Source organism: Stegodyphus dumicola, chromosome 10 (genome assembly GCF_044657685.1).
Source record: "Stegodyphus dumicola isolate Sdum_Otavi_A_Nest chromosome 10, ASM4465768v1".
Lineage (NCBI taxonomy): Eukaryota > Metazoa > Arthropoda > Arachnida > Araneae > Eresidae > Stegodyphus > Stegodyphus dumicola.
In genome coordinates, this window is record NC_140777.1 from 127211542 (window position 1) to 127238409 (window position 26868).

The 26868-nt window shown below is 30.9% G+C and overlaps 1 protein-coding gene across 2 annotated transcripts in view; it reads right to left on the reverse strand.

Moving 5' to 3' along the window:
- Positions 1-477: 477 nt before the first annotated feature.
- LOC118189269 (uncharacterized) overlaps positions 478-26868 on the reverse strand; it is a 106725-nt gene continuing 80334 nt past the window's right edge. For both annotated transcript variants that reach the window (XM_085825526.1, XM_035359851.2), the window contains exons 13-16: positions 26449-26567; positions 25989-26351; positions 21465-21600; positions 478-11633 (exon numbers count right to left, since the gene is read on the reverse strand). In XM_085825526.1, coding sequence (XP_085681652.1) covers positions 10954-11633; positions 21465-21600; positions 25989-26351; positions 26449-26567 — 1298 coding nt within the window. In that variant the 3' untranslated portion in view covers positions 478-10953. The remainder of the gene's footprint in view (positions 11634-21464; positions 21601-25988; positions 26352-26448; positions 26568-26868) is intronic.

A 26868-nucleotide genomic window follows, 5' to 3' on the forward strand; every position in this document is an offset into this window, starting at 1 on the left:
ATTTTAGAATAAAGTGTAAAAATTCAAAAAGTACTGCCCTTCGAAGTTCCTGTTTTTATTTCCCTGGCAATAATGGAAATAAAACTCTAAAATACTTCTTTTAAAATACTTAACAAAGAATTCTTCATTATGAATGTCATCGTGATCATAATTTTAGTTGACATTCGTAATTTGAATTTAAAAGTTTAGACCAAATAAAAAAGGCATAACAAAAATATGTGGCAGTTGTAATTACGTGGTGATTTTTTTTAATACTGTATCTAGAGTTAAAAACTCGTTTACTTCTGTTTAATTTTGTATAGCATATTAGAATCTAAATATTCTTCACCTCCTTTGACTACCCCCCGTCTAGCCATGCCACTAACTGCATCTGTTAATTTTCTCTTAATTTCAATGATTCGAGTAAAGAAATGACATTTCACACATACTGATTTGTTTTGCATACAAATTACTCTATGATAAAGAGAAACACTCAAATTTTGCAGTAAATAAAAACAATTTATTTTGACTGTGAAGCATCTTTCATGAAGTCTCCAAATATATAGTTTTCTTACAAATGTACTTCACAGATCAGAACTCCATAACAGTTACAGATATAAAAATCACATTTTTTCCAAGAGAGAAAAAAGTGAAAATAAATCACAAGTACATTAATGACTAAGAATTCTAATAAAAATGACTAGATCTTAACTGAGTATCATTGAATTTCATGTGCAGAAAGATTCCTTATTAATATTCAAGAAAACATTTTTAACTATTCAGTAGAAAAATGTAAATATAATTTTAAAACACTTCAAAATTCCAAAGATAGTTTTAACTAATATAGACGAATTTTCTTTCAGTGATAAAAAAGGAACACATTAAAAATTAATAATGCTTTACTTTTCTTATTAAAATATTAAAACCAACCAAACAATAATATCTAATTCTAGTTAAACATTTTGACATTTAAAATTTAATTCAACACAAAGCAAAAAAGATAAAACAATAAAGAAAAACACTATTCTGTCTAATATGAAATGCTCAAATGAATGTAAATCTTCTAAAAAACGGAAAAAAAAAAAAAAAAAAAAAAAAAAAAAAAGCCTTATAGTTTAATTATTAACAAGTGCTTCCCTTTTTAGTCAATCCTCTCCCCAATTTTGTTTAATCAATAAAAAATCTGCTTCTGAATATATTTTTGAATGACACTTATACACAGTGATCCAAAAATACCTGGCAAAAATGTAAAATCTTAAAAACGGAATCGTAATAAGCAGATTTTGTAATGGAATGCATGTATAGAAATCATGTGCTAAAGTGGTATAGGTTGCTCATGAGCAGCAGATAAAAGCGTAAATCCTTATTCCTCGAACAAAATTTCGAATGATATGGATTTTAACTGTAGGGCTATGTTTGGATTATTTATTATTATTGATTATTTTAGCCTCAGACCCACAGAAAATGCATACCACTCGAAAGTTGCACGAGAAATGACGACTTACGCTAGCAGAATGCTTTTACTTACCGCTTAACAGTGCCCTGTAGCACCTCAACGTACCATTTCTGCAGAGACATTCTTTTACAAGATCTCCTTATCTCAGTCTTTACCTACTTTTACATTTTTATCAGATATTTTTTGGATCCCCTGAATGCATTGGGAGTGGGGTTAAAACAAAGTAAAAATAAAAAAGATATTTTTTTATCTCAAAATCATATACATTAACTATAATCTTTCAATGGACAAAAATTTAAAAATTATATTTCAAATAATCAATAAAAATTTTTGATAATCAAATACTTAAAAGCTTATGAAAATTTTAAAAAATTCCATTTAAAATTTAGTCAGATTACATAAATACTAAGTAGTAATTCTTTCTTAAGACATTTTTTTTTTCTTTTGAGATTATTTTTCCTTACCTGTGTTTATTTAACTAAGTACATTATGGTTTCATGAAATGAAACACTGCTCAAGTAAACACTAGACTGTCAATTTCTGACAGGGTTTGTTATAAATTCAAATTAATTCTAGACTTTCTTGCTAGCATCTGGATCTCGAATTAATTCAAATGCACTTGCTAACGGTTTAATATAAAAAAGTACATACTATAAAATATATAACGCAAAAACTAGCTTTATATGTAACAGTTCCAAATTATGGATTTAAATATATTTCCTTAAGACGGTGCTAATGTAAAACAAAAAGCAAAATAATTTGAATTAATGTGACTATACATAAATATTAATATTCGGTATGTTAAACTGTCACTATGACTGATACAAAATTCAAATGGTAACTCTGCATCATATGATAGATTTTTTAAATATATATATATATAGTGCAATTACATAAGTATATCTGCCAAACACATGACTTTATCAAATGGAGAAAAGTTAGATAAGTCTTTTAAATCAATTTGCAATTTTATTTAATAAGGAAAAAGTGAGATTTCTTTTTAAGTTTAAATTAACATATATATTGATTTAAATTTTTTAATCTGTAAAACAACAGCTGTCACATAAAGTTCAAAATACGATTCAAAACATCCTTCACGAAGGCATCTTTCTGCTTAAGCCCTTGCATGTTTTTCCTTAATCCAAAAAATCTAATTCACTGATGCCAAAAAAACTGAAATCAAATCAAAAAATATGCAGAGATTTCCACTTTTTAAAGTTCCATCTATAAACATGAAAATTAATGAATTTCAAATATACATAAAATATTATGTAATTATCAGTTAGGTTAATAATAACAACACCGAAAACTGCATTTGAAAATTAATAGAATAATTAATTAACAAATTATTTTTCTTTTCTAAAAACAATTTATCCTTCCACTTTTAATAATGCAGAATTAAAAATATTTATCTTTCTGCACACTGAATTCCAAAATTATAAGTACCAGAATAATATATATCATACACAATAATACTTTTCAAATAAAATAAATTTCAAAATGCAAATATACATGTAAGTCATATTTAATGAAATTTATTCAAGAAACATTTTTAATTGTGATTTTTAAAATGACTCATCAAAATCTTAATTGATGGTCATTAACTTCACTTAATAAAGCATCTATAAACAGCATACTCTAAGAAAACAATACACAAGCACATGTTTGAACACAGACATTGAAATAAGACAACTCATCTCATTTCCTTCTTGATGCTAAAGAGTAAAACTAAGTGGCAAAACATTTTTAAAATTATTAAATATCCCATGACTCGACCAAACTTTGAAATTTAAAAGCTCTGGGTATTTCAATTTGGTAAGCTAATAAAATTTAATAAAACAATCTTGACAAAAAGATATATGTAATATTAAGTGAGCATGAAATTAATCATATTTCATAATAGGTAATCATGAAATATGAATAATTGAATTACTAAGACACATAGTTTTTAAAAACATTATGAAATTCATTAATATTAGATCACTTAATGCTATTATAAAAAATATGTAAATAACTTTATAGATGAAATTTTGAAAGTTATGCATAATCACAGATAAAATAACTTATAATTTACCTAATTATTTATTTTTGATAAGATTTAAAAATAACTACTTAGGATTTTAAGAATACTTTTTTAAACACCACCCAATAATTTTCTATCCATTCAATTTTTTTCTCTTATCTTGAAAATAATAAAAATGTTAATATTTTGAAATAAACACTCTAAACTGTTATTTTCAAAATGAAATCAATATTTTGTACCTTGACCCTGTAAAATCAGTTTTACTACAAGAAAATGACATGAGGACTATTTTTTTTTACTTTATTTTACTTGTAAAGGGTATTATTAAATATCAAAAATCTCAAAGTTTGGATTAAAAACACGACATAAAAGCTGGTTAAAATGATAGTAATTACAAATTTCTCATAGAAATTTTTGCATTAGATTTTTTTACCATAATTATATTTATACTTTTAATTTTTAATTTAGAAAAATAATATAACCATCACTGAGCTTCATCTTTGGTGAAAAATTTCAAAATAACTGTAAAAGTATTTGAAATTTTTAGTCTTCTATGAAATTTCATTGCATGGCTAATCATTTATGTAAAGCATTATACATACACAAAAAAAGTCCATGATAAACTTCTCTTTCTGCTTTTTAACTGCTACAAAAATTATATGATAGTAAAATTCATTATAGAAAAGTGTTTTTGCAGAGAAAGTACATTATACAAATTCTATAAAAGGCCAAATCTGTCACAGCCACAATGAGTTTTAAAATGCATGCAATAAACTGACAGCTCTTTTAATTAACTTTTTAAATAAAGATTAGATAATATATGATTTTTCTTTTATGATAGTGGAGCAGAATTTTTCATGAAACTTAATTATACTACAAAACAAATTATACTACAAAACAAATTATACTATAAAATATATATATAGGTGTATTATTATAAATTAGTTATTTAAGAGCATACAATACATACTTTATAGTTTTTGAGCTTTAATTCCAGTTTATACATGCTCAAATTAGTAGCATGATACAACACAGAAAAATGCGAGATCAATATTAATGATAATAAAGGAGTGAAATATAAATAGCTGCATTTATATCAAATTTGAATAACTGAAGGTCTGATTTAAGCAATAAAAATTATACATGAAATTATATTTTGGGAACAAAAAATGTAATTTTTTTTCATTTTAAAAATGCAAACGTTTGTAAGAAAATAATTTAATGTAATAAATTAAACAAATGGAGTAAAATATAAAAACCTCTTAAATAAAGTTCAAAGTATAAATTACAAATCCAGAGAAATTTGTTAAACTTAAAAAAAAAAAAAAATTAAAATTAAAATTAAAAAAAAAAAAAAAACCTCAATTTGATGAAACAAATAATTTATTTATAAAGCTCAAAGAATCTTACTGTTTAAGAATTTTTATATGAAACATTCATTAAAAGCTTATGGCACTGTAAACAATCTAACCATCATCTTGTTTATATAAACTTATTATTCTTATATCTCAAGCCATTTCGTAAAGACTTCAAAACCTCAGTGATAAATCACATCAGCAGTATAAAGAAGCTAACTACATTTCAAACTATCATGTATCAAAGCTTTTGATAGAATTCCATTGTATGCATCTTATTTTTATTAACATAAATACAGAAATAAAAATTGCTGAAAATAGAATATCTGCACCTTAATATCTGCTAAAGCATTACAAAGCATGTGAAAAAGGCATTTCAGAATCCTCAACTTTTTTGCTTGCAAATGACACTAATAATAAAAATTAACCAATGCTTTACAGACAAAAGCTATAAAACTTGAACTTTTCAGTATTAATTCCCCCTTTTTAATCCTTTAAGCAAACCATAATAGGATTTAAAATTTTAAAAATTTGCAGCTCTGATATCCACTTAATTTTCAGCTGATTCTACACAATTTTCTCAGCTCAAAAGCATTAAATGCAGGTGCTTCTATAATCCATTATCTATACCACAGATGAGAATATTCTAGAGACATCATAATTCATGAGTAGAAAACTTTTGATATTTATACTCAGTTTAAATAACACTAATATAGAATATGAATGATTCAGATACAGGAGATAAATTGTAATTACTCTAACAGATTTGCTAAGATAAAAGTGACGGAGATTGAAACTACGCGCATTATAAATTACATTGTGAACAAGTAAATATATAACATTTTAAACTAATGGAAGGCACTAAGTTACAATTCAAATTCTACAACTTTAAATTACATTAAGATGACATTCATATTCATATAATTCACAATGACATTCAAATTCAGGTAATTAAGAACTAAAACCAAGTCAGGCTTTGTGATTACTTCTTTCCAAAAAATTAAGGCATGATATAAAAATCAGATTACAAGAAATGCAATAATGACAATAGTTCATAAAAATATCTTTGCTTGAGCAATAATGAGCAAGCAGGAACTGCATCTCTTAATCTTGTATACAATACATAGCGTAATTACAAGTGATAATTTTAAAATGTTATACTCATGTTAGTTTACTATCCATACAATATTCATAAGACTCGGAAATCTATTACAAGTCTTCTGAAAACAATATACAATTATATTTCACAGAATGTATTTAAAAAATTACAGAGGAGTTTAATTCATTTCATATTTTTTACGGAATAGCTGGAAAGAAATTCCAAAAACCTATTACTACATGCAAGTTTCCTACAATACTTAATTATGCAAATCTATGCTCTTCTGAAATTCTATTATGAGTATATTTCAATGTTAAGTAAACATCATGCTTTAAAATTTAAAATCTTTTAAAATAATTAAGCAAGTTTTTTGTTAAAATTAGATATACACTATGAAATAAAAATGCAATACCATGTAAATATATTTTGTGTTGTTAAATGGAAAAAATTCCAATCGTTTGAAGGGGAAGATAACTGGATCAGATACTATTCAAAAGTTTTAGACAACTGTGAGATGTTTTCCAAACAAGAAATATTCAGCTAATTTCTAAAAGTGCCCATATTAAAGTATTAATTATTTCAAATTTCACTACTCAAGTTAGTGTTAAAGTTATTACTTTCTATATTTATTTCTGTAGCATGCTTTGTTTAAAGGTTGTTAATGTCTCCAGGTAATTATAAACTACCCACATCATATGAATGAATTATTACTGCATGTCACAAAGAAAGGCCTTTTTAAAGTTCATGCATATAATAACCTTAGATATGGGGGGTGAGAGATTCATCAAATTAGTCCTCAAATTTATATTCCAATGTTTAGCTTCTTCATAAAAATACACAGTTTATGTGATTAGATTTCATTCTTATGGCACAGAATGGATGGCATGGACTTAGTATTTGTGCTTTAAAAGAAAAATAACTAATTAAAGTATGACACTAATTAAAACATGGGAAATAAAATTAATACATGATTAACCATACAGTAAATACTAAACAAATGCAAATGTAATAAAGAGTGAATTTATAAATAAGAATACGAAACAAGATTTAAACATTAAATCTATCCTATTCAAATAATTTCCATATGTAAAAAATATATTAATGCTAATTACATAACTGAAAATATATCAACAGTGATAACATAGAACACATTTCTAAAAATGCAAAAAGTAAAATTTTACAATTAATTTAGAAGCTCACATATATTTTGAATAACAGATATCACAATTACTCACTAAGTAGCAATTTTATGCAAAATAATGTGTTATAAATATTAATATTAATTACAACTATTCAGTGCTATATAATTTTACTAACTATCATCATAATGTAATCACATTAAAATATAACTTCATATATTTTTCCACTGAAAGCAATAAGAATTATATTAGATACTATGATACAATTATAAATAATGACTTATATTTTTACACTAACTGCTTTTCAAACTTTATTCAAAATTTATGAACTTCATTTAACAACAGCATTATCACAGCAGCAGTAAAAAGCTCTTAAAATAACTGATTTGCTTACATTTAAGCAACGTATAAGCACCTTTTATTGTGCTTGGCTAAAGAGCTGGTTATCGTTATCTAGATCTAACAGCTAATATATAAAAGCATCTTGTAGGGAAGAGGTAGATTTAGATTCAGAGATTTTTTTTAAAACCGGGCACTTAGGGCATTTAGCTTAATCATACTTAAAATAGTTAAATATTATATAAGCATTTATATTATCATAAAACTAAATTCATGCAATTTTTTAAAAATAGACATATATGCAGTCAATTCCCCTTTCATCTGGGTAGTACGAGGAATGATGCTCATATTCAACTTTGGCAGTAAATCTAAAAGCAGTTTAAAAAGAACACGGTAAAGTGGGACATAACAGATTATAAGTAACAGAAAAAATATTGTTAATAGTTTACTTTGTTTTAAAGTAGCTTAACCTGAAAATAAGTTCACTTGGTTATATAAATTAATCAGTATTCAAAATATTGCGAACAATGGAAGAATAAACATCATGAACTATGAAGAAACTAAGATTAGTGGCTGTACACTTAAATTTATTGACACATGCATATTTTCCCATCAAACATTTTTGACAAACAAAAACCGTTACCAAGCTATGTGATTTAAGATAAATAATGGTTAAGCATGACATTGTAACATGCACATCAGATTTTTGTTTTGTTTTTAGCAACAATGATCCTTAATAAACCACTTAAGTTTTTGTAAAAAAGGATAAAAGTTAACTGCTATTGCTCTGTTTTGCTCTTGTGTTCTGGAAAAAAAAAATGCCTTTTAAGAAATAGCAAGCATTAGAATATTTTTAAAATCATGGGACACATTATACTGGTGCACATAACTCAAAACTTCAGGAGTTTAGCAGATGCTGCAGGAAGCCATGCAACTGCATATCATTCAGTTCCTATTTAAAGGAATTTATGCTGTGCCTAATTCCGAAAGATAGTAATTATTTTGTTGCTATATTAAATACCATTAGGGAATTCTGGTTGTTAGAATGACTGGCACAACTTTTAATAAATTTGTTTGCCAGATAATCTCAAAACTTGATCTCCTATTTCTTTTTTCTTGACCTCCTTTCTAAATTCTTTATATGCTATATCTGTAACTTATCGATTGTTGTTTATCTCATAAAGAATAATCTCTGACTGTTTAATGAAATAAAGAACAATCAGTTCCTTCAGTCTTCTACTGGAATTATTGGAAGAAATAAAGTAACAGGAATCAGTGTAATATTAAAAAACTTGCAGAGTTTTGAAAGTTTAAATATATAAACTTCTTCTTCAGCTGCAGAATTGCAAAGCTTAAATTTAATTCAATTGCACTTCTGCAGCTGAAGAAGTAGGTCCTGCTTTTAAACTTTCAAAACTAGTCCTGCAAATTTATGAATATTACACTTACTCATATTACTTTAATTCCTCTAACAATCATTACTGGGCATGTTATTTTGACTCAAATTCCACTAAAATGATTGGTGAACATTTTGTGAGATATCTGCTAACTTTCAGAGTCAATGGAAAACTATATAAGTACTGATTTATTTTTATTAATGAACAACAGATAGACAATTTACTAATATACTAACATAGAATTTAACATTGTTTATATATTTTACATATTATTGTTTATATATTTTTCATTATGTACAGTTAAATCATGCACTGCTGCACTTAACACTATAACTCTTAAACACTATAACACCATTCCCTGCTGGTATTCCATGCATTTTTTTCATAGTATTTTCTGCAGCTAATTTTGTTTCACACTGATATATAGTTTGTAACAGCAATTTTCTCCTTATTCCAGAATAAACAATTTTAACTTTTTTTTTAAACGGTGTTTGATAAATCTAACTCACTAAATCTATATTTCCATTCCAGTAAGGCCCACCAGCGGCCGAGCGGTAAAGATGCTGAAAACTGGTAGTTCGGTCCGAGGTTCGAATCCCGCAAACGGGCTGGCTGCATGGGTGTTTTCATGGTTTTCCCCATGTGTAACTTGTATATGAGCCAGTTTCCCTTAGAAAGTCCTCCACAAAAGGCATCCCTCCCTTTAGGCAGATAGCCCTTGTGTGCTTTGCCATAACTGAATAATCCAAATCCATCCATTCCAGTAAACTGGGACTTGGCAACACACATGTATGCATACTTAAAATATACAAAAATGATGCAACTTAATATTTTATTATTAAATAGCAATTATTATTATTTTCTCCCAATGGCGGACACTTGCCTATAATGGCATAGGCCACTCTTAAGGCTAGAATTGGTGGCCATTTTATTGTGAAGGCACCTAATAGGCGGCCACCGTTACCTCTTATGAAGGGATAGACAATTTTACATCCATGCCTTCTCCTGGATTGGAACCTGGGCCCTTCAGTATCGCAGTCAGGCTCCCCTAACCATTATACCATATGGGTGGCAATAACAATTATATATGTCATTATAATTATTATACACAACATATTATTAGTTTATGAATAAATTAATTCATATTTTAAGATTAAATCTTGATATACATAGTTTTTATTTCTTTATTACATTTATTAATTATTCTGTTTTGCTAGCCTATCTAACATTTTCAAATGAATAAAAGAGCTAAGATAAAGTCTATTCCAATTTAATCTGATTTTTGACTGAAATTCATAATTTTGATCTTAAAAATGGCAGGTATGCAATTTATGAACTTTCAATTTACAAACTACAATTGTCAGTTCCATTATTTTTTCAAATATAAAACTGCCATTATAAACTTTTTCTGTTCCCATTTAATTCCAAAGCTAAAATGTTCATTCATACTTGTATATGATAAAATATATATACTTATTTTAGCCAAAAGTGCAAAACTGCAGACAAATGAAAACACACACACACACACACACACAAAAAAAAAAAAAAAATTCAATACTGAACTAATGTTTGCACTGTACGACTACGTAAAAAATAAAACAAAATTAAATGTTCTATATTGCAATTACTGCATTACTGAGATCTTGTAAAAACACAAAATCGGTTCTAAATAAAGCATTAATTTAAGCTTATGACTAAATGAAACATAAAAAGCAAAATCCTGTTTCAAATACAGATTTTTCTCATTTACTTTAAGTAAATGGCCATCGTGCATGTATAAATATTTTTTAATGTGTAATGTAATAAAGGAAGACACAAATACAAGATTTAAAAAAAAAAAAATAAGAATCAGTAACTGACAAATACATCTAAAAATATCTTAATAAATATTACTAAAATCTAAGCAATGAAACTTCCAAAACTACAAGTAAATGTATGGAAACACACTATGATACACATATAACAAAATCAAGAAATGCTACATCTTCAGTGTTTACAATGTGATTCACAATTTAGAATACCTTTAACATTTACCTTTTTAATTTAGATACATACCTTTAACATTTTTAAGAAATAAAGTTAAAACAATATTTTACCATATTTAAGGCATTTCATAATATTGAGAAGTGATAGCCAACACAATACTGGCAAACTGCTACTTCAAAATTACACATCAGAAATCCTTCGACCTTTAATGCTTCCTTCAGAAATCTTTTGTGAAGTCACAACTATTTCAGGATTTGCTTGAGAAGTTTTACATTGCTTCTCCCCAGTTGGCTGCTCCTTACTCAGTCTTCGGCTGAAGAGACTTCTATGGGTTGGAATTTTATCAGCAAAAGTGGGGGAATTGATTTCTGTTGGGCTCACTGGTTGACTAACAGTACGCAGAAATTTATGTCTTTTATTTTGAGCATAAAATTTCTGCAGGCCAGATAAACTTGCTGAATCACAATCTTTATGATATCCATCAATGCGCAGACTAACAGCTCTCTTTGCTCGAAACTTAGAAAATAGTTTCTTTTGTGGCAAAACTGTATGAGTTGGTTTCGTTGGAGTATCATGAAGCAAAGAAATATTATTACCAGAATCATCAGCTTTGACATCAGAAAACACATCATCTTCATTTCCCTGTTCGGCCTGGGCAGAATTTTTCGCACTCTCGTCACTGAGTTTCCCATTAGAAGGAGGAGTGGATTCTAACGAACTATCAGCATTTACAAGAGTGGATGTACTGGGCTCCTTAGCTAATTTACCAAGGACATGATCGTCTGATGACATAGTTGAGGCTTCACTGTGGTGATGTCTTTTAATGGATATTGGTTCTGAAGCTGATGGACTTTTTTGCACTGTAGAAAATAAAATATGCTTTAATTACATTTCTATAATTCAAAATATAGGGTGATTCATAATTCTCTCAAGTACAACAGAATACAATAGAGTAAAATTCCAACAATCTCTTATTCAATTAATCGAAAAGTTCAAATAATTGGAATACTTCAGAATTTTAGAAATGTTTTTAATGAAAAATTATGTAATAAGAGATTTATAAAGCCACCATAAAGCATATATAGGACTATTACTTGGAACCCTGCTTATAGCATCTAAAATGTGACATGACAAAAATTTAAAATTATATGGCTCTCTTTCAGAAGATGTTGATTACTTCCCCCCTCCTGCTTCCCTTGAGTTGCACTCATCAGATTATTCCAAGAATTCAGAACTCTCTTCACTGGGAAGTTAGCATAGAACAGGAACATGTGAAAGATTTCAAAGTTCATGACAGAGATTGAGTCAGAACCTGCCTTCACTGAAACAGCATAGAGTGAAATATTTTCTAAATTACGATTCTGGCATTAAGAAAGGTGTAATGGTCATGATATGCACCTCTGAAAAAGGATACACAATGGCGATCACATGTGAAAAGTTATGAGAAGTGACTTAAGTTTTTTATATGTTATACCTATAATTTGTATTTTTCAGCTATCTAACTAAAAAGAAAGATCCATCTGTTCCTTCAAATATCTACCTTCAAAATTCTTCAAATTAGAAGGAACTTGGCAGACAGTCAACAAGGTTTCATAATCAGATTATGCTTCACATTTGTATATTATTGACTCTTACGTCTGACATGAATCCCTCCTGAAAAATCTTCCACAGTTTTCACTTTCTAGCAGGGTGCTCTCTACACCAATGCAAACAGCCATGTGTATTTCTAGGTATACTATTTCATAAATTTAAAATTGTTATGATTCTTACCACTGAAATTATGTTGTTAATAAAGTAAGTTTTTCCTCCCAACAAGTTTTATTTATATTACTAGATTACATTTTTATTTAAAGAAAAGAAACAATACAAGAAAAAAAAACCATCAAACAATAAAACTAAAACAACTAAACAAACAATAAAGATTTCCTATAAAAATAAACCTTACTTCCCTAAAAACAGATATAAAAAAATTACCGTTATGATAGCATGTATTTTTGAAATACAAATGGAGGGCATTTGTATTCCTATTAAAGCCTCAAAATTAAGATGGTGACTAAAGATACATCAAGAGAGTGAGAAGATTAGCCAGTATCAGAAGTTCATAGTTCTTTCTGCTTTACAGATATAGAAGCATATTTAACTCAAATGTGTTTCTCACATACATGCCTTCTGGAAGGTTAAATGTAGGCCTATATTCAAGTTAATACATGATAATATTCTTCTACAGTTTTTTCACACCTTCCATGATATAGTCAAGCTTTTATTTTAATTATAATAAATATAGCAGAAAAGTGCACCAAAGAATTTCTACAAGTTTGCATTCATAATGGACCATATTATGCAACTGTAGGTTTAGTCACTAAGCAGTCATAATGCTAAATGACTGCATGATGCAAATATGGCATTCTACAGTGAGCACAAAGATTATTGTGACTTAGAATTCAGTATGAACCAGATGTGATGGTGTGATGCAAATTTTCTTTGAGAAATTAAACAAATATTTATTTGCAGAACAATTTGCACATGGTACAACAAGTTCGGTAAGACAAAATTACTTATACAACATAATATGAACAGGTTAGTTGGGACCATTAATTGATATTGAAGTCTGCCACATGATAAAATGTATACACATTAAGAACTTGTACAGTCAAAAGTCTTTAATCCGGACTCGTCGGGACTTCGGCGATTCTGGATTATCGGATTTTCTGGATTATAGATCATCAGTTTAAATCTGGTAAGATGGCATGCAGAATTGTAAAATTAAAAATATGAAACCGTAATTTATGAAATAAAGAGCAATTATGATCTAAAGGATAACAAAATTTACAAAAAAAAAAAAAAGCTTAATATTTATTTGTTTACTTTATTAAACATTTCTTTCAATGTGCGCATGCGTAAAGCATACATTATGCATAATCGAAATTAGAAAATTGTAACCAGAAAACTATTTGATGTGTATTTGTGATATTTATAATGACGAGGAATTTGATTGAAATCATATCAAAGATGGAGTACATCGAGATGAAATACTACTGTGATGCTTCTTTGGCGATATGAAGCAACTCCAATGATGGAACACAGCAATAACTTTTATTTAACACTAAAAAAAATGGCGACATACAAACAAGAAGAGAAAACATATTCTAACATTTAAAAATAAATTACATTCTTTGTGCGAGAGTCGCACGTTGCACTCGAGTCTGGTTTCAAATATTGCCATTCACAAATACCTCAATGTTCATCTATTTAAATTATTTAAACTACAAGATTTTAATAATATGTAAAGCTGTTACAACCTCTCCCCCAACGGAGAGACTTTTACCGAAGGGAAAAGTTCTGTAAAAATTCGAAAGTTATAAGCTCGGCTCGCTCAATTTCTTAAAGAGTAAAGGTAATTTCTCTTATAAATTCACAAAGTTCAGGCCAAAGATTTTAAGTTTTAAATAAATACTTTTACACCACATTTAAATAAAAAGGAATGGAGATCGTTCAAATACATCAGTTGAGCATACATTAAATAATAAAATAAATTCTAAACGTGGTTACATACTCTTATTATATCAGTATATACTCTTATTATATATTTATATTACTTAATTCTACTCAGAACATCTACGTTCTTGTGCAAAGTTCCTTTGCGATGAATGACCTTAAAATTATAAGGTTGTAATGAGAGTGCCCAGCGCATCAATCTAGAGTTACATTTGGCGTTGGATTGTGGCCAGACCAAAGGGTTATGATCAGTTTGAATCAAGAATTCTTGCTGACCATCCAGATAAAAATGTAATTTCTTGATAGCGTAGATGATAGCAGCACACTCCTTTTCAGTAGTAGAATAATTCTTTTCAAACTTAGTAAATTTTTTGCTTATATACAAGATAGGATGTTCATGTTGTTCATCATCTAATTGGCATAGTACTATACCCATGCCATTGTCTGAGGCATCGGTTTGTATAATAAACCTTTTATCAAAGTCGGGAACATACAGAATTGGTTTCCTGCATAGCAACTCTCTTAAATTTTTAAAAGCTTTGTCACATACTTCAGGCCATTGTATATTTCCTTTTTTTGTTCCCCCTTCAAAGCGTCCGTGAGAGGTGAAGCAATTTCTGAAAATCTCGGTATGTACTGGCGATAATACCCTACCAGTCCTAAGAAAGCACGTACTTCTGTTTTGGTTTTAGGTGTAGGATACTCCTTCACAGCCAGGATCTTTACTTCATCCGGGGTTCGTTGTCCTTGTTCCACGACATGGCCTAGGTATCTCACTTGATCTTGTGCAAATTTACATTTTGATGGTTTTAGTCGTAAGTTTGCTCTCTGTATTCTCTCTAGAACAGAAGTTAGGTTTTTAAGGTGCTCTTCCCAGTTTTCTGAGTAAATGGCAATGTCATCCAGGTATGGTACAGCGAATCCTTCGCATCCAGCCAGGACTTTAGTCATAACTTTGCTAAAAAAATATGGGGCATTTTTTAATCCAAAGGGTAAACGTAGAGGCCTGAAACTTCCAAAACTAGTTACAAATGTTGCATATCTTTGGGCTCTTTCTGTTAACGGAATTTGCCAGTAGCCTCTAGATAAATCTAATAGGGTAATATATTTTGCTTTTGCTACAGTTTCGATACGTTCTTCAATATTAGGCAAAGGATAGTATTCAGTTTTAGTAACAGCATTGAGTTTACGATAATCAATACAAGGCCTAGGATCCTTTGATGAAGATTCTATCAAAATCATGGGAGATGTATAGTCCGATTCTCCCGGCTCTATAATTTTAAGATCGAGCATTTTCTGGATTTCCTTTTTGAGAATTTCAGTCTGTCGAGGTGACAGTCTGTATGGCTTTATTTGTATTAGTTCGTTATTTAATAGTTCAATATCGTGACAAACTAAGTTTGTTAGTCCAGGATTATTTGAAAAACAACCAGAATGTTTCCAAAGAATCTTTCGTAAATCTTCTATTTGCTCGGGTTTCAACCTTTTATCGAGTTCATTCTCCTCTATGATGTCCGAGAAATTAAATATACTTGGATTGGAAGGTAAATGAGGAATGTCCATTTCTAAGTCTCCTTCCACTTCAGTTATCATATTAATCATTTCTGGTCTTTTGTAATATGCTTTAAGCATGTTAATGTGATATACTTGATTTGGCTCATTTTGTTACTCGAAACTTACAATATAATTGGTTTCTGAAATTTTCTGCTCTATTTTTCCAGGTCCTTTCCATTGTACTTCTAGTTTACTTTGACGATTCGTTGATAAAACAAGAACTAAATCTCCTCTAGTAAATTCTCTTTTCACTGCATTTCGATCGTACCATGTTTTCCTCCGTTGTTGAGCTTCTTTCATGTTTTCCATGGCAAGTTCTTGGCATTTCTTCATTCGATTAATAAGTTCAAAAACGTAACTGACAACATTATTACTTTCTTCAATCGGTTCTAGCCACTGCTCATAAAGTAAAGTGACTGGCATTCGTAGGTTTTTGCCATGAACTAATTCTGCTGGTGTAAAACCAGTGCTTTCGTGTGTGACTGTTCTGAGAGCAAAAAGAACTGATGGTAGATAATTCTCCCAATCAGAAGTCGCTCTTATGCATACGACTCTTAACACCCTTTTTAGCGTTCTATGGAATCGCTCAACGGGATTACTCTGCGGATGATACACAGAGCTTCTTACATGTTTAATTCCGAAACGCTCCAAAAATTCCTCTGTCAAAGCACTGACGAAAGAGGTCCCCTGATCTGTTTGGATCACTTTTGGGAAACCCATACGACTGAAAACCTGTAAGAAAGCATCAATCACAGATGGCGAAGAAATGTCTGTCACCGCAACAGCATCTGGATATTTGGACGACATACACAGAGCTGTAATAATATATTTTTTTCCAGTCTTTGAAATAGGTAGCGGACCAACAGCATCAACATTTATTTTAGTGAATATTTCGGAAATTACTAGTACTAATGTCATTGGAGCCTTCTTTTTGTCATTTCCTTTTCCAGCGCGCTGACAAGCATCGCAGGTTCTTACAAAATCTTCAGTTTCTTTGTAACACCGCGTCCAATAAAAATATCTAGCAAGTCTGTCTTTGGTCTTTTTGACACCCAAATGACCAGAAGTTCCTTCGTGGCACATCTTTATAATTGACAACTTGAGTTTTTCAGGTATAACTACAAGCTGTCTTTCAAAGCCCATTTTATCAGTCGTTTTTTTTTAACTAAAAGCTCTTTTCTTGTCAGACTATAGTTTTCATTTTTGCATGTACCTTCTTTAACTTCTTGGATGATTTTAGACGGTTCCTTATCAGTAAGCTGAAGTCGTGCAACTTCTTCTGAGTCAATTTTTACCAGTTTCATGAGAGCTTCATCTTCCGTATTTAGTTCCGGTAAATTATCTTCTTCTTCAAAAACATCTCTGGATGCTTTATTTTCTTCCTTCGTCGGTTCCAAGAGCTTCTCTTCAGCTATTTCTCTTTTCCTTTAAGCTCTAGTAGAGACAGCATTAACCTGGTGAGGACAACTATCAGGCTCCTTTCCTTGTTTATTCAACAGTGCAAAAGTTCGATTGCCTAATAAATACCTTCCTTTGTCGAGTTCATTTCTAATAATGGCAGCCTTAGTTATTACTTGCCCAAGATCGCAATTTAGTTCGATCTCAGCCAATGTTAAACAGGTTGGATTCAAGTCTAATGGCTGTTGCACCCACACATTTTCACCTGCCAGCATTTCCGGCGTGATGTATTTGCGACAAACTATATCAATACTAGCACCTGAATCCCTTAATATAGGAATTTTATGACCATTTACATAACCCATACTAGTATAAGGTAATAGAAATTTATCCTCTGGTTTTGCACTAATTCTGTTAAGATTAGCAGGAGATTCAGTACTATTCTTAAGTTTTGGACATTGGGGCCCTAAATGTTGATAGGACCCACACTGATAGCATTGTGGCGTCTTTCGTTTTTCATATTTATCATCTGGACGTGGACTTCTAGGTCTATGAAACAAATTTTGCGTATTAAATCCAGATGACATTTGTTTTCAGTTTTATTTTTATTATCTGAACTCAATTTACCTTGAGTTAGTGACCTTGAGTTAGTGCATTGTATCTTTCTTTCTGCCTATCCACTACAGGCTTTTTTTTTAAAGTTTTCGCAAACGTTTTCATAGGCATCAAGTTTTTCAGCTAATTTTTTAGATGAAATCATCTCTACCCACTCATCAAGAAAATGATCTCGAATTTCAGGAGGAACTCAACGCTTAAGTTGGTCAATCACCATCAAATCTAGCAACTGATCAAAAGTCTTAACTCCTAGACCAGTCACCCATTCCTTGCAATAATTTTCTATTTTATAATTGAAATCCACCCATGTGGATTCGGTACTCTTTTGATGTTTCATAAATTTCTGCCTAAACTTTTCCGGGCTTAGTTTAAACCGTCTTAACAATAAATTCTTCACGTGTTCATAGTCTTTAGCTTTATCGGAGGGTTCTCTAGCTATTAACTGGGTTACTTCGTAAGGAAGTAGTCCTAGTAAATGAGATACAAATTCTTCTTTATTAATTTTAGCCCATTCTGCTTGCCTTTCAAACAATAGCAAATATAGACTGATATCTCCTTTCTTGTCATCGAATTTCTGCATAAGGTGACGCAGCTCCGTTTTCGGCCGGATCTGTCCGGTATTTTGAGACTTTGTCTTAATCTCTCTAATTCATACTGTTCGTTCCTTCTCCGCTCTTCTGCTTCTTCCTGTCTCCTACGTTCTTCTCTTTCCCTTTCCTCCCTCTCTTTCCGTTCTTCTTTTTCCCTTTCCTCTTTCTCTTTCCGTTCTTCTCTTTCCTCTCTCTCTTTTCTCCCTCTCTTTACGTTCTTCTATTATTGTGTCTAAGACTCCTTTGACGAATACTTCATAATCACTACTTTCAACAATTTTCTGTTTTAAATCGACTATTTTCATATCTGCAGTCACATGAACTCCCAGTTCAGCCGCGAGATTTTGCAAATCTTCTTTACGAGCTCTTCCCAAGTAGGACATTTTTTTATGTTTAAAATTAACGAACACTGTGTTCTTTATATTTCCTCAAAATAGCTCAATTCAATTACTTTAGTTAATTAATGCAGTCAGGAATCACGAAATTAAATGCACTTTATTAAGTACGTATACCTCAAAAATGAAATATTTAAATTATATGAAGTTCATTCTCTCTACCACATTAATTGTGATTAAAATAAGAATAATAACATAGAGCAATATATATATCTACCGTCTGGACAACTAAAATGAATATTAAATATAATATCAAATACGGTAATAAAATAAGACAATTTATTATTAACAGGAAGTAATAATCTGGTATCACTAATATTGCGTTCAGTGATGAACTAATAACATAAAGCAATTCTATATAAACATTAAGTAATAATCTGGTATCACTAATATTATGTTCAGTGATGAACTAATAAAATAACAATACGCACGATTATTCGATCTCGGTCAGTGCCTCCAAAATAATTAAGACTGTGATGCTTCTTTGGCGATATGAAGCAACTCCAATGAGGGAACACAGCAATAACTTTTATTTAACACTAAATAAAATGGCGACATACAAACAAGAAGAGAAAACATATTCTAACATTTAAAAATAAATTACATTCTTTGTGCGAGAGTCGCACGTTGCACTCGAGTCTGGTTTCAAATATTGCCATTCACAAATACCTCAATGTTCATCTATTTAAATTATTTAAACTACAAGATTTTAATAATATGTAAAGCTGTTACACTACATTTAGCAAGGAATTATAAGTTGAATAAAATAGAAACATCTGCCCTGAAGATAAGGATAGTGCTGACAGATCAACTTCCAGTTCATTGCATACTGCAATGTCCTGCCCCTGCAGAGCAGAGTGAAATTGATAAACAGATTTTGGAATGGTTAAATAAACAAAGGATATGCCTTTATCTATTTTTTGCAGCAATTCCACTTTTTGTTTGATGGACATCAAAACATGCTTTTGCTTTGTAGATTCTTTGGCAGCTCCAGAATCGGAAATGCTTTTTGACATAATCGAAAGGTCAAGCTTACTTTTATAAAATTGCTCTAACAGTCTGCAAAAAATAATAAGACGGATTCAATTAGAAGATTAAGGAACAACGCAATCTGCAACATTAACTGAAATAGATAATCAGATAATTTTAGCTTAGCTTATATCGTCCGTTATACATTAAACGCGCATGCGTAAAGCTATTATGTGCATTTCTGCGCATGCATAACCGCATTATGTATTTATGCATGTGCAGAAAGTCCGTAGCTTTGAGGTCCAGATTATAGATCATTCCGGATTATAGATGTCCAGATTAAAGACTTTTGACTGTATGGCACACAAAAAATCAAAGAGATTCTTTATATATTGATAAGAACCTTTATGCTACATTTATTACAGCTTCTGTACTATAAATTGTCAAAACTCTTGAGGAATTACAAATCATACTTTATGTAAATGTATAAAATGTGTTTTAATCATATTACGGTATCTCCACAATTTTTTATACATATATAACTAATCGAATGGGATACATTGTATATTGGAAAATGACCAAAACATATATGCTATATTAAACAATCATTCCAAATTGAGTTCAAAGTTTCATCTTTAGCAACAAGAATAAAGGTATAAAGAGATCCTTGATATGCATTAACAAAAGAAGTTTTGTTAATTACAATTTTTCATTAGAAGCATTACTTCAGCTTTTTCCTTAAACACCTGTTATTATTAGTCTTTTGTTCACTGAGTTTATAAACCATAGGTTATATATGTACTGAAAGCAATGGTTGCTCTACACTAAATATTAAAGTGAACTGCATTTGGTTTTAACAATTCATTTCAGTCAAACATGCATCCAGAATTTGAGCAAGGGGTTCTAAAATTATTCCAAAAAGTTTTAAGCACTAAAAAAATTCAAAGCGGGGCAAAACTGATATTAATCATTTGCTCCCAGAGAAATTCAACTTTTAATGAAGAATAGAAAACACTATCAGAGCCCATTAATGACATTAGGTGATTTTTTTAAATTATAAATATTCATTTAATATCATATAAAAATTATAATGATCATAGAATCAACTCTTTATGGCCGAATAGAAAACTTAAATGATAGGGAAAGGGGAATTTTTTTTTCCTCTCAAACCTTGCCAGTTTTCAATATTAAGCAGTTTCTGAACTTATCTGGTTAATAACACTTCAGTTAAAACAGAGCAAGAAATATTGAGATCCGTGTATCCAATGCTAAAGAAATCCATAAACAGATCTAGAAACAAAATTAGATTGCTTTCTCGGAGAACATTAAAAGTTGCTTATTGACTGATTATGTGTGAAGATACAGGCATTAAAGAAATTTAGCTGTGACACTTGTCTCACATTAATTGAAACATGGCAGGTGGAATGATAACAGAACTGACATATGATCTAGATACAAAATTACAAAAGTTGATTGCATTTCTATTTTAATCACAAGTGAAAGGAAAATACTAAAAATTTACTTCATGATTTTCACACAAAATTTAGGAATATGCAATATACTATTAAAGTTACTTAGTAATTTAAATTATTATATTTAATTATATTAGACATTATATGATTACATATTTAATTAATTAGATTTTCTTTAGAGAGAGCATAAAATTTTTCTTTACCTAAATCAATATTGCTTTTACTTGTTTCTTTAGGTTTCTCATAGACTTCTCTGACAGTAACTTCTTCATCAGAGTTTGTATTAGAATCTTTTCCATCCATATCATCACATGCTTCATCAACATTACTCCCAATATCCTATTTTGATGTAAAATATAGATTATTATTCATGCTGAGATTCAAATCTGAAGACACAAACTATTCAAGATGCTATATTAAACAATCATTTTTCTTATAATACAATAATATAAAACAGGTGTAAAAACTTTTGCAATCAAAATATACATAACCTAAAAATATTCATAAAATATCAATATGTTAATACGCAAAATAACTCTGACAGAATATCAGCAAAAGGAAGGAGAGAGATAATCTTGCAAATTATATGCAGACTCAAAAAATTTTCAGTGCTGATACAAATCTGTCAGCATGGTTAGGGTATTTTAGGAAAAAAAATGCAAGACATTTTATGAAAAATAATTTAAACAATAAAAAGGCCTACAATTTGTAAGTCAATCATGCTTCTTGCATGAAAAAAAAAAAAAAAAAGTTGGTACAAAAATCTAAAAGGAAATGATAACCTGATAACCCAAGGAACTTGATCAACCAAAAAAAAAAAAAAAAAAAAAAAAAAAAAAAAAAGACATACAAAGATTCTGTACATTTACATCCTTTTTTATTTGCCTATGTTTCAAAATTTGGTGAAAATAAGTCACAGCATAATAGTTAAATAAATTTGTAGCACACATAAAAACTGCCTTATTAGGGCGATGCTTTGCAACTTATGATACAACAGTTTCAAATGCTTTTAATATTTCCCTGATTTTATTGGAAGGTTGTTTCTTTATTGAGGCTATTTTTAACATCATTAAAATTCCTCACTCCCAATGAAGTCTTCTCCACAACTTCTTGCTGTGACACAGAATGCAGCTCCATATGCTCTTCAGTACTCAGCTCCTGGCTCTCTTCTTTTATTAGTTTATCGATGACATTGCTATCCACCTAGAGGTGAGCTAGAGCCCCATGATCTTGGTCAGAGATGCAAGTTCATCAATTACGAGGGCTATCCAGAAAGTAGATTACGTTTTGGAATAAAAAAATAAACAAAGTATAGGAAACAAATTTTATTATATACAGATGAAAGCCACACTCAAATACTACTTTTCTACATAGTCACCATACAAATTAAGGCATTTATCGTAGCGATGTACGAGCTTGGAAATTCCTTCGTCGAAAAATTCGGCCGCCTGCGCCTTCAACCACTTCGTTACCTCTTCTTGCAGCTGTGCGTCGTCATCAAAACGCTGCATAGCCAGCCACTTCTTCATTGCTGGGAATAGGTGGAAGTCGCTCGGTGCCAGGTCGGGACTGTACGGCGGATGAGGAAACAACTCCCACTTTAAGAACTTTACGAGTGACATTTGCCGTGTGGGGCCGGGCGTTGTCGTGAATGAAGAGCTCAACATTCCTCTGCGCTTGTTTTGAATTGCTCTTCTGAGTTTTTGGAGAGTTTGGCAATACCTTTGAGAGTTTATTGTAGTGCCTCTTTCCAGGAAGTCCACCAAAATTACACCTTTTCTGTCCCAAAAAACAGTCGCCATCATCTTCCTTGCCGACATTGTTTGCATGCATTTCTTGGGTTTTTGGGGAGAACTTGTGTGCCCCCACTGCATTGATTGCAATTTCGTTTCACAGTTCACATGTTTCACCCATGTTTCGTCACCAGTAACGATGCGATCGAGTAAAGAGTCACCATCCTTATGGTAAGCGTCCAAAAAGTTCAACGCTGCAGCCATTCGCTGATTTTTGGAATCCATCTTGCACAAAACTTGTGGTAACCAAGCTTTTCGCTGATGATTTCGTGCAACAAACTTCGCGAAATTTGTGGAAAACTCAAAGAAAGTTCCGTTATTGTGAAATTTCGATTTTCACGGACTTTAGCATCGACTTTTTCGAGAAGTTTGGCGGTCACTATGCTGGGTCTCCCACTTCGATCTTCGTCGTGAACATTGGTTCGGCCATTTTGAAATCTTATGACCCACTGACGCACTCCACCTTCAGTGATAATGTTGTCCCCATACACTTCACGAAGCTGCCGATAGATTTCTATCGGTTTACAGTTTTTTGCAGTCAGAAACCTTATTACTGAGCGCAGCTCGCGGGATTTTCAATTAACGCAGACATTTCAAACCGTCACAGTATCTGAACGGAGCACAGCACGAACCTCTCACTAGCACGGCTAGATGCAGACTGAGCTGCGCAACGCTCTGACCCCAAGATGGCCGCGCTAGCCCCGCCCCTAGCGGACACAGACGGAAACGTAATCTACTTCCTGGATGGCCCTCGTACATATCCCACAAGCACTTGCTCAAACACCTCTGAGGCACTGAAGTGTTCAACAAAACTTCTTCCATGCAAAAATAAGGGTTTTCTTTGTGAGCCTCTCCCAAGCCTTGGCAATCATCTTGAGGCAGATAATGATTGAAAAACACTTTTCCAAAACTCTCTCAGAGTGAGATTGGCTCTTCCAGTTACCTTAAAACAATGTTTGAAGAATGCTTTTATATACAGCTTTTTAAAATTTGAAATGATCTGCTTTTTAATGGATAAAGAGCGTTGTCAGAACGCAAGAAATGGATCTTGATGAATTTAAATTCTTCAAGTATGTCATCTTGTAGTTCTGAAAGATGTGAGGAACTACTGTCCATAACAAGCAAGACAGAGTGACAAATTCATCACAAGTAGATAATTTTTTTACAGATGGAATTCAATCTACCAAAAAAAAGTCACCCAAGTTTTGTTTTATATCCATGCGCCATTTAGCCTGCTGTTCTGGACTTTATACTTCTTGAAAACTTCTGAATTATCAGGATGGTAAACAAGCAGCAGTTTAGATTTTCAAATCACCACTTGCATTCTGCACAAAACAACATGAGACAATCTTTCATTGGCTTGTGGCCCAGCAATACCTTCTCTTCTGCTGTAATATACTTGTATATTAGCTTTGGAATTTTTTTTTTTCCCAGAAGAGACCCATCTTATCACAATTAAAAACCTGCTGTGGCAGATAAGCCTCAGAATTCCCAAACTTCTTGAATACATTAATGAAGTTCTTGATACAACTGCCCTTGTATCTGAGTTTGCTACTTCTCTTTACCTCACAAAGCTGTGGATGTTGGTTCTTCTCTTAGAACTTTTTGAACGACCTCCTCTTGCCTTGAATGCTTCTTCATCTGCTGATCCTGGCATCTCCTTAATGAATTTGGCAAAAATTAATTTCACTTTCTCACAAATTATGCTTTTGTTAACAGTGCCTTTGCATTTGTTTCTTGTTGATCCATATGAGAAGCAATCTTTTAATGTTGTCAAGAATATGTGATGTGTGGCCATTGTGTAAAAATACCTGTGACATTCTTTGAAGCATCAATCTCCTTAATCTTAATCCTTTTTTTGTTTTTTGAACATAGTGTTTGATGTAGATTGATTATATTGTGTGATAGGTCAACCATACTCACACCTCATTCTCACTTCTCAGTGATTTGGGGTCTGACTTCTACGATGACTTTTCTTACCTCCGTCTTCTTGCAGCAGTTTCTTTGGGGACTATTATGTAAGCATGCTTAAACTTTGAACTAAAAATATACCCAATAACGTGTTTCAATACAATTTTCACAAGCAACAAGAAGATGCTAGCTGAATGAACACTAAACACAGACTGACAGCAAAATGCAGGCAGGATTCTGCAAATGATGTCACAATATCTCCATGTTACTCCTTCTGCAAAACATTGCTCTCAAAACATCGCTCATAAGGAAGTCATTTTTTAAAATTATGTTTTGCTCATTATGAAAATCACTTATTATGAGAGGTACTCATTAAGCAAGGTTTGACTTACTTTAAATATTATAATAGAAGTCCTGATAAAAAGAAAAAAAAAATATTCTCAGTAATTAAATAAAACTTTGGTAACTATAGAACAAAAGCTTATTTAGTTTTCACAGGTCATTAAAATCTGACTGAATTTAAATAAATGTTTATACAGCAAAAACTTCACTACTGAACACTAAAGCGCAGTAAATTTACGTCACAGAATATTTTACTTAAAAAAAAAAATCATATATAATTCAGGTCTATCAGTATTAAAGTATTATATTCATAAGATATTCATTGTATGAATATAATACTTTAATGCTGGTAGAAAACAGATATTAAGGATGGATATTTTCTACTTTCATATCTCTTCTTCTCATTAGGTTTCTAATATAAGAAATATGTAGATTATAAAAATAATTAAATGTTACTTCAGGTTATTTATAATGTCTTTTCAAGTTTTTTTTTTTTTTTTTTTTTTTTTTTTTTAACTTAAAAGCTCACAAGATAAGGGAGGAACAATAAAAAAAGGAAATTACTATCACCTAAAATCAATGAATGAATGAATGGAAACGTGTACAAATGCCCATAACATATTTAATTACATGTGGTGCAGTTATATGAGTCATAACATGCAAATATCATACAATACAAACCTCACTAGTTCCAGTCTGCAAGTCCTTTTTAAAATTAGCATGTTCACGACTGACTGTTTCAAGTAATGACTTTTGAGAACCTCTGTATTTGCCTGATCGAAAAAAATGCTTTAAACTATTGGTACGCTGCTTTCTCAGAACATTCGACAACTTCAGATTATCATCCTCTGCAGCTTCACTTTTGGGCGTATAGACTTTTGGATTCGATACTTGGGTTTTCAAATTCATTCGATGTGGTCTTTCAGGTTTCATGCGGGTGAAAAAATCTGACACCTGTATATTGCTGAAGATTCCTGGACTCTGTGCTATGCTTGTACCACGTGAATCCGCCAAAGATAGATCTGACAATCGAAATATGTCATCCTGCAGTCAGTAAGAAGATGAAATAAAAAGTATATAAATAATTTAGCTCAGTCACCTTAAGTTAAAAAAATGGAAATATGAATATGAAAAAAATTACATTGAAAACACTGTGGCCTTTTAATTCATCAGGGGTCGGAGGACCTGAAGTATCGCAAGATGGAGATGGATCCATCGTACTATCTTTTGATGGAACCTTCCACAGTTTCTTTTTCCTCACTGAAAATATTTTGATTTCAAACACATTGCTTTCAGGTTACATCCAACTATTGACAGTTTTTATTAAAATACATATCTATTATCAAATACATAAAATTTCATAACACTGAGCACAAGTAATAAAATTTGAGTTCTGGAAAAGCATTTAGATATCAGCAATCAGCTAATTAAAAAACCCTGAGGAAATATTTAATCCTAAAACTGTTTCATTAGTTACATACTTTTGCAAACTCTCTTAACATAAAGTTATCCCCAAACATTTTTTCTCGTTTTATTAATAAATAAAGCAGTATATGCTTTA